Below are 13,527 nucleotides of genomic sequence, written 5' to 3' on the forward strand. Positions count from 1 at the left end.
TAACAGAAACAGGAATTCTCATATTTTCTGGCCTGTCTGTGTTCTGTGTCCTATGACCTCATAGAGCACAGAGCTGAGTTGTTGAACATCCAAATTACATTTTAAAACCCAGAAGCAAGTTTCTAGCACTCAATGTTGCCCACAGAAGTCCATATAAACAAGCGTGCAACCTGCGTGGGGTTCCCCTGGAGAGTCGGCCAGAGAAATGGCCAGGTTTGTGGGCCTAGTCGATGCCAAGGTTCTCTTTGCTCCTTTTGTTTCAGCTCGCAACCCGCTTCAGTCATGGGGAAGCAGAACAGCAAACTGCGTCCAGAAATGCTCCAAGACCTGCGGGAGAACACCGAATTCTCCGACCTGGAGCTCCAGGAGTGGTACAAGGGCTTCTTGAAAGATTGCCCCACGGGCATCCTCAACGTGGAGGAGTTCAAGAAAATCTATGCCAACTTCTTCCCTTATGGGGATGCCTCCAAGTTTGCCGAGCACGTCTTCCGCACTTTTGACACCAATGGCGACGGCACCATCGACTTCCGAGAGTTCATCATCGCGCTGAGCGTCACTTCCCGGGGGAAATTGGAGCAGAAACTGATGTGGGCATTCAGCATGTACGACCTCGATGGCAACGGCTACATCAGCAGGGAAGAGATGCTGGAGATTGTCCAGGTGAGCCACCAGCCCTCCTTCTCCCCCAGCAAAGTCCTGACACCTCCCAAGAGAAACCTTGGCTGATCTCTTTTGCCAACCCACAATAGCAGAATCTTCATGGGTTGCTAGAGCTGAAGTCAGAGGCCCAGATCTGTGAGCCAGCCAGGGAGGCATCTTTCAACAGCTTTTAGCATAAGGCTGACGGCAAGATTGCAAGCCATGCATCCCAGCTCCCAGAGGATTGCAAGCCTGAAATACGGGGGTGGGGGTTGCTAGTTTTTAAAAGAGGCATAGTAAAATTTAACATGTTATGTGAACTCAACACAGGGCATGAAGGTTCAGTGAACTGGCAGTCATGAAATCATAAATTACACTGTAGGGCTCACCCATTCATTCGTTCCCTCCCTTCCTCTTCCTTCCCACAAGCTCTGGGCAGCTGCCCCAACAGCAGGCTCTTCTGCTGTCAAGATGAAAGGGGAAAGGATGAATGGTGGGAAGAACTGAGGAATTCATAGCCCCTTTTGGCCTAATTTTTGAATCTTGTCCTTTTAAAACAGCATCTTCCTGACTTCCGGGAACCCCAATATACAGCTAAAACAGACATCATCAGTGAATGGGCCATGAAGTTGGCCATCCTGGTTCTTAAAATTGTTATTTCCCCCTCCCCCCCAAAAGATCTTCTCCTCCACAATTAATCAACTAAAGGCATGGGTTAATATGCTGAGTGAAGTGATTAAAGCGGGGACCCTAACTACTGAGTGGGAAAATCTAGTCTGCAAAGGGTAACTAATCTTAAATATGCTGTTAATGTAGCAATTAAACGGATGAAAGCTTTTAGCTTTCAGGCTGACCAGAGCCGGTCAGAAGAGGGCTGGGAGCTGCAGAGGTTTCTACCAATTTTCCTCTGGTTTGTTCTCCCTCTCAGCTGTTTTGCCTCTGGCTGCTTCCATTGCAGAGGTGCCAGCCCTGTCGGCTGAGGGGGATGCAGCTCTTGTGCCATTCCTTCCTTCAAGACTTCTGGGGAATGAAAGGAGAAGCAGAAGCTGCGTGGGAGAACAGGATGCTGAGGGTGGGAGGCAGCAGAGCCATCTAGAAATTCCCTGGAAAAAAATGTCTTTGGATACCCCTGAGACTCTCTTCATTGGCTCAGAAGGAAAGCCCCGCCTCCTTCACCCCTGGGAGCTCCGTAAATGCAGGTTGCGTTGAGTGGAGGCAGAGCTGCAGGCAGAGGGGGGCAGATTAGAGGAAGGGAATTGGGGGAGAGTATAGGGCACTCGTGTTCTCGCTCTCCTACAGTTCTCCTCTGCTCCCTCAAATGAGCTTTTGCAGGCAGTAGAGGTTCAGTTTATGCACATGCAGATGGAATAGACTTGCAAAGAGTCCAAGGTTATATCTCTGGATATTGGCAGCTTCCAGAACTGATTCCCAGGTAGGAACAGGGATGACAGAGGCATCACCTGAAGCCATGGGGCCTCAAATGTTTTAAACGGGGCCAATTCACAGTCTCTCAGATTGTTGGGGGGGCAGACCGGCTGGGTGGGCGTGGCTAGGTGGTCATGTAACTGGATGGGCATGACTAGGTCATGTGACTAGGTGGGTGCGTTCAGTTTAACAAACAATCAAACATCAAACAATGCACACAAATTAAACTTTGTTTTAGCAAATCTTCTCAGCCCCAAGGAGCTTCAGAAATATCTATCTATCATCTATCTATATAGCTATCATCTATCTAGCTCTATCTGTCTATCTATCTATCTATCTATCTATCTATCTATCTATCTATCTATCTATCTATCTTCTGGAGGCAGGGGAGGTGAAAAACAGGCCATTTTCACCTGTTTTTTGATCTCTTATGACCTCCTATGCATCCCTTTTTTCACCTCCCCTGCCTCCAGAGTGTCTCTGCAGGCGAAAGTTGTTGGCCTTACCTTTCCAGCCCACAGGGCTCCTGAAGGTAAGTCTTGTGCTTGGCTGAAGGGTGGGTGGGGCGATGTGGGTGAGGCAGCGTTGTCCTGGGCAGGCCAGATTAATGGCTTCAATGGGCCACATGTGGCCCCCGGGCCGTAGTTTGAGGACCCATACATTAAGGTATAATTTGTTTAGGGCTGGTTTAAGCACCGTTAATGTACACGGTGCCAAGCATGCAGTTTAATACATTCTGTGAACAATGTTGCATCAATGAACCTTCCCTTAGTGATATTTTCCAGAAAAAAAACATGTTTTGTTGTTTTCTAAAAACAGTATATTCTGTGAATATTCCCCCACCTGCCCAGAAGATGAACAGAGATGCTTTGAAAGTCAAATTCAATTTATGGATTTTTTTATTCCACGCTGAGATACAATTTGTTGATTTTAATCACATCTAAGCTAAGGCAGCTACTGGTAGATTTCTGGGGAATGCCAGAAATAATTCAGATTGCTGCAAGTCGGCTGTGAATCTTTTGGACTGTGGGTTGTAACTGAATTTTAATAGTGATGAGGTCTCTGAGGAAGACAAAAAAAAGCCTTCTTAGTGCAGGTAGATGGAAACGGAGGAGCCTTCTGTATCAAGTTCTTGTTTTACAGGTCTAAAGCATTTGATGGACATTGCAAAACACGCCAAGATGAGGGCTGGGTCCTCCAGTCCCGCCTGGGACCTCTTTGCATCCATGTGAAGTTGAAAAATGGAAGGTTTTTTATGTGGGGGGGGGGGAGTTTGCAGCATTGGGGTGGGAACCTTGGGAACCTGTAGTTGGAGATGGCTTGTCCTTCCCATAATGGCTACCCAAACTGTTTGCAAAGCGTGGTTTTGTTAGATCTGCCCCTCCTGATTGCCACCATCCCTGCTTCCCTTTGCCCTTTATCTGGGCACATGGGCACAGTTTCAGAGAAAACGAAAGGCAAGGGTTGCCCATCCTTTCAATTTTCTAAGAAAGCTCATGAGTCTCAGTGGGGCATTCTTGGACATGGAGGTCTCCTGGAAACCACTGGGCACTCATTGTTTTGCAGATGGCTCTCCAGTTCAGACAAGTCCCAAGTTTGGAGTATAATTTTGAGTCAGCCAAGGAAGGACACTGAATGACCAAGAGAATGATTCAGTGGCCGTGTTAATTTGGGAGTTGAATTAAGTGATCTGAATTTCCATAATCTGCCAAACAGTAAGCAAATCAAATATGCTAGATTCCTACCACACTGAAGGTATCTCTTGCATGCTGTGTGGATGCATCTGCTGACTCTCTGCCTAGCTAAATACATTTGTGAGTGTCATTAATAAATTTGCCCGGTTCACAATCAGGGCATTGGATTTATTGCCACGGAGTAACCCAGATGCCCCTGGCCATTCAAAAGCAGATGGCAGACAGACTTGCTGCTTTCCTTTCAGCATCCAGTATAGACGTTCTGGGTTGAGTTCCAGAAGACCAGCCAGAAGAGATGGGTAGGTCTCTTGGTCTCACTTTCCATCTTACTCTCTTACTCCTGCCCTTATCTGTAGTGTCCTCTGCTGGAAGTTGATCAACATTGCAAGCCCATCATGCTGGCTATCCTCACTGTTACTGTTTTGGTCTCACCAAGGATGATTGCAAGATACCGTCTAAAAAGGCATTGCACATAAAATGCATTGCATATAAAAGAGGTGCAGCTGCAACCACAGTCACCATCTTAATTTGGCCATTACCCTCTGGAAACGTGTGTCTCCGAAGTGTTCAATTTGGGTTCATTTGAACAAAAGGTTATTTTTTGCTGCCCAGTCTTGTCCTCGTGCTACTCTGTGGACTGTTGCTTTTCCCAAAGGATCAGCCTGCTTGAGCTGTCTGCTGCTATTCTGGTTGACTCCCCTTCTATTGTTAACAGCCCAGCTATCAAGTTGTGTATGCGGATTGTCAAGGTATTCAGCCACGGTCTGCTGGCAAATAACAGACTGGCTGAATATTGCAGGAAAAAAGTGGTTCTGCTCCATCAGATCTCTCCTGAGCTGCCTGGAGGCCCAGAGAACCAGACTGGCCGGTGGTAAATGCATCTTTCTCAGCCTCTGGAGCAGGAAAGGAGAGGAGGAAGCCCGCTCGGGGCAGGGAGAGAGATGAAAGCCAACAGGCTAAGAGCGGCTTTCCTCCTTTGGTCTCCAGAGCGGGGATGACCACATCTTCTCCCTATAGAATAACAACAACCAGGCTGGCTGGGGATGATGGAAAGTCTAGTCATAAATGTTTTCAAAGGAGTCAGGCTGGTTCTGAAAAGACCGTAAAGGTAGGCATGGACTTAAGACAAGTAGCTTTAGCAACCATTCACAGTTTTCATGAGCCTTGGAGTGCTTACGACCTGGATTCAAAGCTCGGACAGTCAGCCTGTGATCACATGACTGGACATCGGGTGCCAGGATCACATTTACAGACGTTTGCAATGTCTCCTAATCAGGTGACCTTGTTTTACAAAGGTTTTGATGAAAACTGGCAGTTACTTCCGGGTTTTGGCAAAATTGCATCTAAGGCGAACTATTGGTTCACAACAACCGTGCATTTTGCTTAACTTCTACTTCAAAGAGTCCTAAAATCAGGTCAGTCACGTGACCAACCTGCTTTGCAAGCATCATGAGTTACAATTGTGATGCTCCCATTACTGTCATAAGTATTATCATCCATTTGTGGCTGGAATAGCCCAAACCCTAGATGATAGGCTGAAAAACCAGGTGGATCTTGACAGACTTAAACACTGGGCCCTAGCTAACAAAATGAAATTCAACGAGAGAAAAGTAAAGCAAGAAAAACTAAAAGGACACATATAGACTGGGTGAAACCAGGCTTAATAGAATGACTGTGAGTGGGATCTTGGAGTCTTAGTGGACAATCAAATATGAGCCAGCTGTGTGCAGTGGCAGCCAAAAAAGTCAATGTAATCCTAAATTGCATTAACAGATGGATTCAATCAAGATCAAGAGAGATACTAATACCACTCTATAAAGCCTTAGTAAAACCACACCTAGAATACTGCATCAGTTTTGGACCCCACACTATAAAAAAGATGTTGAGACTCTAGAAAAAGTGCAGAGAAGAGCAACCAGGATGATGAGGGGACTGGGGGCTAAAACATATGAAGAACGGTTGCAGGAACTGAGCCTGGCTAGTCTAGAGAAAAGGACCAGGGGAGACATGATGGCAGTGTTCTAATATTTAAAGGGCTGCCACAGAGAGGAGGGGAGTCAAGCTATTTTCCAAGGCACCTGAAGGTGAAACAAGGAATATTGGATGGAAACTGACCAAGGAGAGATTCAACCTGGAAATAAGGAGGAATTTTCTGACAGTGAGAATAATCAACCCATGGAACAGAAGTTGCCTTTGGACGTTGTGGGAGCTTCATTACTGGAGGCTTTCAAGAAGAAACTGGACTGCCATTTGTCAGAAATGTGTACGGCAGGGATATCAAACTAAATTTCTTCAAGGACTGGATCAGCATTGTAGCTCTCCTCTGCGGGCCAGCGGTGGGGGATACGGGACAGACGCCTCCCGCAGCACCCTGCCGGCCAAAAACGAACTATGCAACCTGTTTTTGGCCGCAGAGGCACCATAGGCCAGTCCTTTGATATTTCCAGGCTGGCCCCATGGGCCAGATTTAAGCACCCTGCAGGCCAGATCCGGCCAAGGGCCTTGAGTTTGACACCCCTGGTGTAGATGCTCCTGCTTGGGCGGGGGGTTGGACTAGATGACCTGCAAGGTCTGTTCCAACTCTGTTAATCTGTTAATTTCCAAGGCACGATAAGACTGTACCATTCACACTGAACATTTTATTTTCCAAATTGCACATAGACAATTTAACAGCAACAACTGCAAGAAAAATGTATTTCTAATACTGGTAGACTTCTATTTATCATTTAGTGACTGTTCAGGGTTACAACAGCACTGAAAAAAGTGACTGATGACTGTTTTTCACCTGACCATTGCAGCATCTCCACGGACACATGATTTACATTCGTATGCTTGACAACTGACTCATACTTATGACGGTTGCAGTGTCCAGGAGTCACGTGACCACTTTTTGCAACCTTCTGACAAGCAAAGTCCAAGGGGAAGCCAGATTCGCTCAACAACTGGTTACTAACTTAGTAACTGCAGTGATGCACTTAACTGTGACAAGAAAAGTCATAAAATGTGGCAAAACTCAACTGTCTTGCTTAGTAAAATTTTGGGATCAATTATGTTCGTAAGTTGAGGACTACCTGTAATACTGAAGAATATTGAATTTTTCTCTTGTTTTCCCTTTCCATACTGGGATAAGCAGTGGGAGTTGCAAACCAATTTATTGGAAGGGAGAAGCGTGTTGAGTTGGTTGGTGGGATAGAGGGGTCTCGATTGCCCATGTCAAGAGCAGAGACAGAGGTTGTAGATCCAAAGTGGGAGCGGATTGCTCCAATAGGCCAGGCTTACCTGCGGGCGTGCAGCAGGGATGCCCCCCTCCAGCCCATCTGTGCCAGTCTCATTCAGTGCAAGGCCCGTTTCGCATCATGGGAAGCTTGTGGGGTCCTTGGCAGAATCCTCTACAGACTTTGCTGCTGTTATTTTTCTCCAGGCTATCTACAAAATGGTCTCATCAGATGAAGATGCCAGATGAATCAACTCCCGAGAAACGGACGGAAAAAATCTTCCGACAGATGGATACCAATAATGATGGTAAATGAGGAGACAGAGAGATTAAGACACAAGCGCATCACTAATCCAGAGCTTTTAAGCAAGAAGGCAGGAAAGCTGATTAAATACAGTGACGGGGCTGTGGGGGGGGGAGGGAGGTTGCCCCACAGCTCTGCCAGGCTGGACAAGAGGGAGGCACTTCTGGCTAGTAATTTCTGGCATTTTACCTTTATATAGCCTTCCTTCCTTCCTTCCTCTATGTGTCTCTTTCTTTCTCTTCTCTTCTTTTCCTGTCTTTCCTTCCTTCCTTCTTCTATGTTCTTTCTCTTCCTTTCCCTCTGTCTTTCTTTCCTTCCTTCTTCTGTGTGCCTCTTTCTTTCTCTTCCTTTCCCTGTTTTTTCCTTCCTTCCCCCTTCTTCTATGTGTTCTTTCTCTTTCTTCCTTTCCCTTGTCTTTTTTCTTTCCTTCCTTCCTTCTTCTATGTGTCTCTTTCTCTTCCTTTCCCTCTGTCTTCCCTCCTCCCTCCCTCCCTCCCTCCTTCCTTCCTTCCAACACAAGCATATTACATTTGATGAAGAATAAGAAAAATAAGGTGATCAGATGCTGCCCTTAAAAAAAAGATCTTGCAGGTTACTTTTGCATCACTGCCCAGCATATGTTAGGCTTCTTGCAGGAAAATGCCCACATGCTTAGAGCAATGAATGGCTCTGTCCATTGGAGGAAGCCAGGGAGATGAGGGTCTGAGCTCAGTGAGCATTGGAAGTGCAAATGTCCCCTTCCTGCAAAAGCAGAAGCAGGAAAGGCTAGCGGAGAATGGCTTTGGGCCTCCGGGCTCTTTTTCCACCCCATCTTCCAGGCTGAGGGGTGGCTGCTCCTCCTGGTTGTGGGCTCAGCCTCTGCCATCATGCTCCAGAAGTCAGCATGTCTGCACCAAGACAGGTAATCCTCAACTCACATCCATTCATTTAGCAACAATTCAAAGTTAAAACAGTGCTGGAAAAAGTGACTTATCAACCGGTCCTCACGCAACTGTCACTGGGTCTCCACGGTCACATGATCACAATTTGGGTGCCTGGCAACCGCATGTGTTCATTGCTGTTGCAGCATCCTGGGCTTGAGTGGTTGCCATTTGCAAGCTTCCAACAGACAAAGTCGATGAGAAAGCTACCCAGAAGGTTGCAAGTGGCATTCATGCAATGCCTCGCTTAAAAACCTCCCCCCAAAAGGTCACAAAATAAGGTGCAATTGAGCGATGCCTTGCTTAACAACTGCACCTCTTAATGATTAATTTTATGGCCTTTTTTGTGGTTGTAAGTCGAGGATACCTGCATAAGAGTTCGGTTTGCCGCATTCTCTCATTGTGTGTAGAGATCAAGAGGCAGTCATGGGCCCAAAAAGATGTGCCTGCTTAAAAGCAGCAGTGGCATTCCAGCATTAGGAGCTCACCCCCCCCAGTGCAGTGAGGGGTCTTCTCCATCTGGGGAGTCCTTTGTGCCTCCCTGGGAGCCGTGGGCTGAAGCGGCAAGAAATTGGCTGGGCTGAAACGTTTTTCTGTCAGATTTCCCAATTTTGGAAGAGGCCAAGGATTGTAGTTGGGATCTTAAGGTTGCATCATTTTGCCTGGGAGGCAGGGAATCTGCAGGCAGGCAGCCACAAGAGTCAGGATGGTGGCCCAAACCATCAGGGCTGTGACCAACTATGGGCCACGACCTATTTGAAACTGAGCCGCAGGAGAGATGGGCAAGTGTGTGTGATGCTGTACTTGTGCGAGCATCAGGCATTTGCATGAGCAGAGGGCACTAGCCCTTGCGTGTGCTCCATTTGCACAAATGGAGGGCACACGCACCTGCCACTCACACAAATGTATGGATGCCTGCCACTCACATGCCTCTCCCCCCCCCCCGGTGCTGGGCCGGGCTGCCAAGCCGGAAAGGTTGGGGGCCACTGCTTTAAAGGTAAAGTAAAGGTTCCACGCACATATGTGCTAGTTGTTCCCAACACTAGGGGGCAGTGCTCATCTTTGTTTGAAAGCCAAAGAGCCAGCACTGTCTGAAGACGTCTCCGGGGTCATGTGACCAGCATGAATCAAAGGCGCAGGGAACACTGTTACCTTCCCACCAAAGGTGGGTCCTATTTTTCTACTTGCATTTTTACATGCTTTCAAACTGCTAGGTTGGCAGAAGCTGGGACAAGTTACAGGAGCTCACGCCATTTACACAGCGCTAGGGATTCAAACTGCCAAACTGCCGATTTCTAGCCACTGAGCCACCATTGCTTTAGGCCAGTGTAAATCTGGCCCATCCCTCTTGATCAAAAAGCTTGAGTTACTACTACCAAGGGGGGGGGGCTACAATTGTTACCTATCTTGATTTTTTTACATGTCCCCTCCCCCATGGTGGGCAGTCTTCCGTGGCTAGGCCCAGCCAGCCACCCCCTCTGCCTCTGCAGCTGCTCAAGAGAAATGGATGGACGTTTCAGCCGACTGATTCTTTAATGTGGGGAAATGACTCTGCTCCCCACCCCATTAAAGAGAGACCTAAATGATGGGTGTGAGGTACACCGGAAGCATCTCGCCCCTTCTGCAGGTCAAGAGAAGGGCCTCTAACCAGAAACAGGCCTAAAATAACTGATGGGTAAAAGAAGGCATTTGATGCTGTGGGTATTCCTCACCTTACAACCAGTCCAGGGCAGGGGCTTATGAGTGGCAGGTGCATGCGTACATATAGCTCATTTGTGTGAGTGGCGGGCACACATACCCTCCACTTGTGCAAATAGAGCTTTGTGCACAAGTGGAGGCCGATTGTATTCACACGCGAAGCTCTACTCTGCAGGGACTTGCACTCATGTGCAAAGCTCTACTGGTGCAAACATCGTATGCCCTTGAGGGGAGAGCGCTTGTGTTCATATGCAAAGCTCCACATGAGGAAAACTTGGACATTTGCATGAGTGGAGCTTCGTGTCTGAGCACGTGGAGCTTCACATGTGTGCATGCTTTCCCATCCCTCCTGCAGCCCGGTTTCAAACGGGCCAGGGCTTGGTAGTGGGCTGCAGTCCAGGGGTTGAAATCATTCCCACCAAATATCCCATTGGTTGAAATCAAGGGGCAGCTTTTCTGCGGTGCAGATCTGCTCCACTCTCTGCCACCAAAGGTTGTGCAACTGAATCAGCACTTTTCACCTTTTGGGTATTTATTGAAAGCGTTGATCCTCCTTCAGAGGGACGGAGCTCCACTTCTGGCCTTGGCTGGTAGCAGGTTTCATCCAGAGCAGCTCTTTCCTTCTCACCAAGAGGTCATCCGGAGGAAATGTTGACAGCTTCCAAATGCCAGGCCAGCTGCTCCCTGCCCAGGATGCCCACCCACCCTTGGCCCCCTCCCTTCAGAAAAACCGTGCCGTGAGGGGCCACCAGGAGAGCAAAGGAGTCTGAGTGGTGGAACTACATCATGAACGAAGTCGCTCGTGTTCAAGTGACCAACGGTGAGAAACACTGGTACGCAGGTGGTCCTTGACTAATGACCGGTTGCTTAGCATCCCTTCAAAGTTGCAACAGACACCCCACTCCCCAAGGGTATTTATGACCCGGTTCCAAAGTTTCTGACAGCCAGGCCTCCTCCCGTGGTTATGTGACCACCTGCCAGGGTGCTCAGCCACTGGGTGGTGCAGCTGCAGCACTACCTCAACTTCCCCTTGAACCACCTTCTCTGCACCTGGAAGGCTCCCTAAGCGCCCACCTTCATCAGAGGCCGAGGATGGTCGCTCACGTGCCCAGAAGCTCTTCATTTGTGTCGGGAAGAGCCCAGGCCCAGCCTGGAAGGATGAGATGGACAACGGAAAAAACAAGACATCAATATAGGGAGTTTGACAGGAAAACCTCATTGACACATGAGAAGGGGGGGATCCCATGCTAGCTCTGCTGAAGCTCTGCTAAAACCATGACACACCTTTGTAGAATCCTTGATCAAAAGGACAAGGTAGATGAGCTTGGCCCAAGGAGGCCTGGAGGGTCAGGTGAGGATGGAGGGCTCAGAGAGGTTAGGCAGTAGGGCAGTAGAAAAACTCTCAGGGAAGAAGCAAGCAAGCAGGGCCCTCTCAGGGGTCCCTTCTGGGAATTCTGCCCATCTGGGGCTGGCAGCTCCCTTTCCTTTGCTGTGCCTGACAGCCCCTTTCTCCTTTCCAGGAAACTGTCCCTGGAGGAGTTCATCAAAGGTGCCCAGAGCGACCCTCCATCGTGAGGCTGCTGCAGTGCGATCCCAGCAGTGCCTCCCAGTTCTGAGCACCTCCCCACTGCCCAGGAGGCTCTGGGTGTGCCCACCTCCCCAAACAGCACCCACCTTCACCGGGCGGTCTCCGAGGAAGTCACCAGCATCCTCCCGTTCCTGCTTGGACATCGAAGTGAGGAGCACCTGCCAGTCGACTGAATTTTTCTTCTGCCACAGATCTTTCCTTTCTCCCCTCCCTCAACACTGTAGCTTGATGTGAATGTGACACGACGTGGGGTGCACTTGAGGGGGCGGGCAAAGCCGGAGTCTGAGGACCACCCACCACCCCGGTTGGGGTCAGCCGAAAAGGGCCGCTCGCCTGCTGCTGGCTCATGGCCCACTCATATTCCCACTGCAGGGCTCCGAGTGCGAGTGCCAGCTTTTGCTGGTGAAAGTGAGGTCCGTAGCCTGAGGCTCCGGTTGCAAATGCCAACGAAGCCGAAAGGCCACTGAGAGGGACCCCAGCATATGCCTGGACAACTCCCGGTCGGGCAGCGTATAAATTTAACAGATTAGCATAATAAATTATTAAAATGCCACTAAGCCAGATCAGTTATGTATACGAAGTACATGTCTCTGCTTTGCATTGTTTAGGAGGCCCTCAGTGGAGCAGCTCTGGCATTTCCAAGCAGAGTCTGTAATGCTGAGGATCATTTGGATAAGCACCCTTAGGGCTGGGCAGCTGTCAAAAGCGCTTTCGGGGGGTTTTTTTTGTTGCTTCTGCTCCTTCCTTCCTTCCTTCCTTCCTTCCTTCCTTCCTTCCTTCCTTCCTTCCTTCCTTCCCAGGAGCAGAGAAGCACCAGAGGTCCAAAATATTTTGTTGCTGCCCAGCTTTGATCTACATTCAGTACCATTTAATGCCAATGACCTTAGCTCATTTTCCACAGCCCACAGCAGACCCCTCCACAGAGTCACAGCCACACACATACACCTTCTGCCCCAGCCGCATCAGACCCCCCCCCTTGCCAGCCCATTTGATTCTGGTTTGCAGCAGAGGGGGAGGAGGGGTCGTATCTCACCCAGGGTGCATTCGATAGCCCAGCTCCCTCTCCAAGGAACAGAGCACCCCCAAAGCTTTGGGAGCAGCAGAGGGGCTGAGCCCAGAGGGGGGAAGAGACCAGCATGCAGAAGCTGCCAACCAGAGCTTGGTGTGAAAAATGTATGTGTAGAATTATTTGTTGATTGTCTTACCTGCTTTTCATTATAAAACGATCCCAACGCAGCCGCGAAAGAATCACAGCTTGCAGATTTCTTTTGTGCTTGGATGTCCACTCAAAGTTCATTTCCTCCCAAATTACAGAGCCAAATTCTCTGATTTATTGCCACTTGCTTTGGGAGGGACCAAAGAAGCCAGGATGTTGCTGGGTGGTAACTTGTGCCCCCCACCCCATGATGGTTAAATGGTTTTGCCCGCCTCTCCCTGCTTCTTAGGGAAGGTGGCTGGGGGTGCAAGTGTGAGCTTCCTGGGGTGGATGTAGACGTTCGTGCAGGGTTTTAGCCTAGCCAGAGCTCTCCAGCTGCATCGTATCCTGGCTGCAACCTCCCTGCAAGGTGGGCCAAGGCTGAGGGTAACACTTCCCAGAGGAACATCCAGAACGGAGACTGGGGGAGCCGTGGGCCCCCATTCAGACTCTAGCCTTCCTGCAGAGGCTGTCCATCAGGTAGGGAGGTCAGAAACCCAGATGGCCACAGCTATCCAGTCAAAGCCTGACCCCACCCAGGCTCAGGTACCCGTGATGGCTGCCCAGGAAATCCTGCTCCTGGTGAGGAAAGGCCCCACTCCTCTCACAGCACTTGCCAGTCACAAGAAGCCCAAATGCAAGGTGGAATTTTCTGGCTTCAGGTGGGGGATGGACCGGGGGGAGGGGAAATTTAGGAACGGTGCAGAAAGCCAGTGGCCCTGCCCAGTTTCCCACCAGCAGCCAAGGCCCCCTGCCCTCCCTCCCCTTTCAGCCACTGAGCTCCTCCCCATTTCCTGAAGCCAAGGGGGGCAGGCAGGGCACCAAAGCCCGGGCCTCCCATCTGGCAGAA

At 49.3% G+C, this 13,527-nt stretch overlaps 1 protein-coding gene across 1 annotated transcript; it reads left to right on the forward strand.

Moving 5' to 3' along the window:
- The first annotated feature begins 282 nt into the window (after nt 1-282).
- HPCA (hippocalcin) lies at nt 283-11,510 on the forward strand. Its single transcript, XM_032228196.1, is given in 5 exon segments — nt 283-660; nt 7,180-7,202; nt 7,204-7,280; nt 11,414-11,458; nt 11,461-11,510. Coding segments are annotated over 5 exon segments (573 nt in total).
- Nucleotides 11,511-13,527: the final 2,017 nt, after the last annotated feature.

The sequence above is a fragment of the Thamnophis elegans genome, chromosome 12 (assembly GCF_009769535.1).
Source record: "Thamnophis elegans isolate rThaEle1 chromosome 12, rThaEle1.pri, whole genome shotgun sequence".
Taxonomy (NCBI): Eukaryota; Metazoa; Chordata; class Lepidosauria; order Squamata; family Colubridae; genus Thamnophis; species Thamnophis elegans.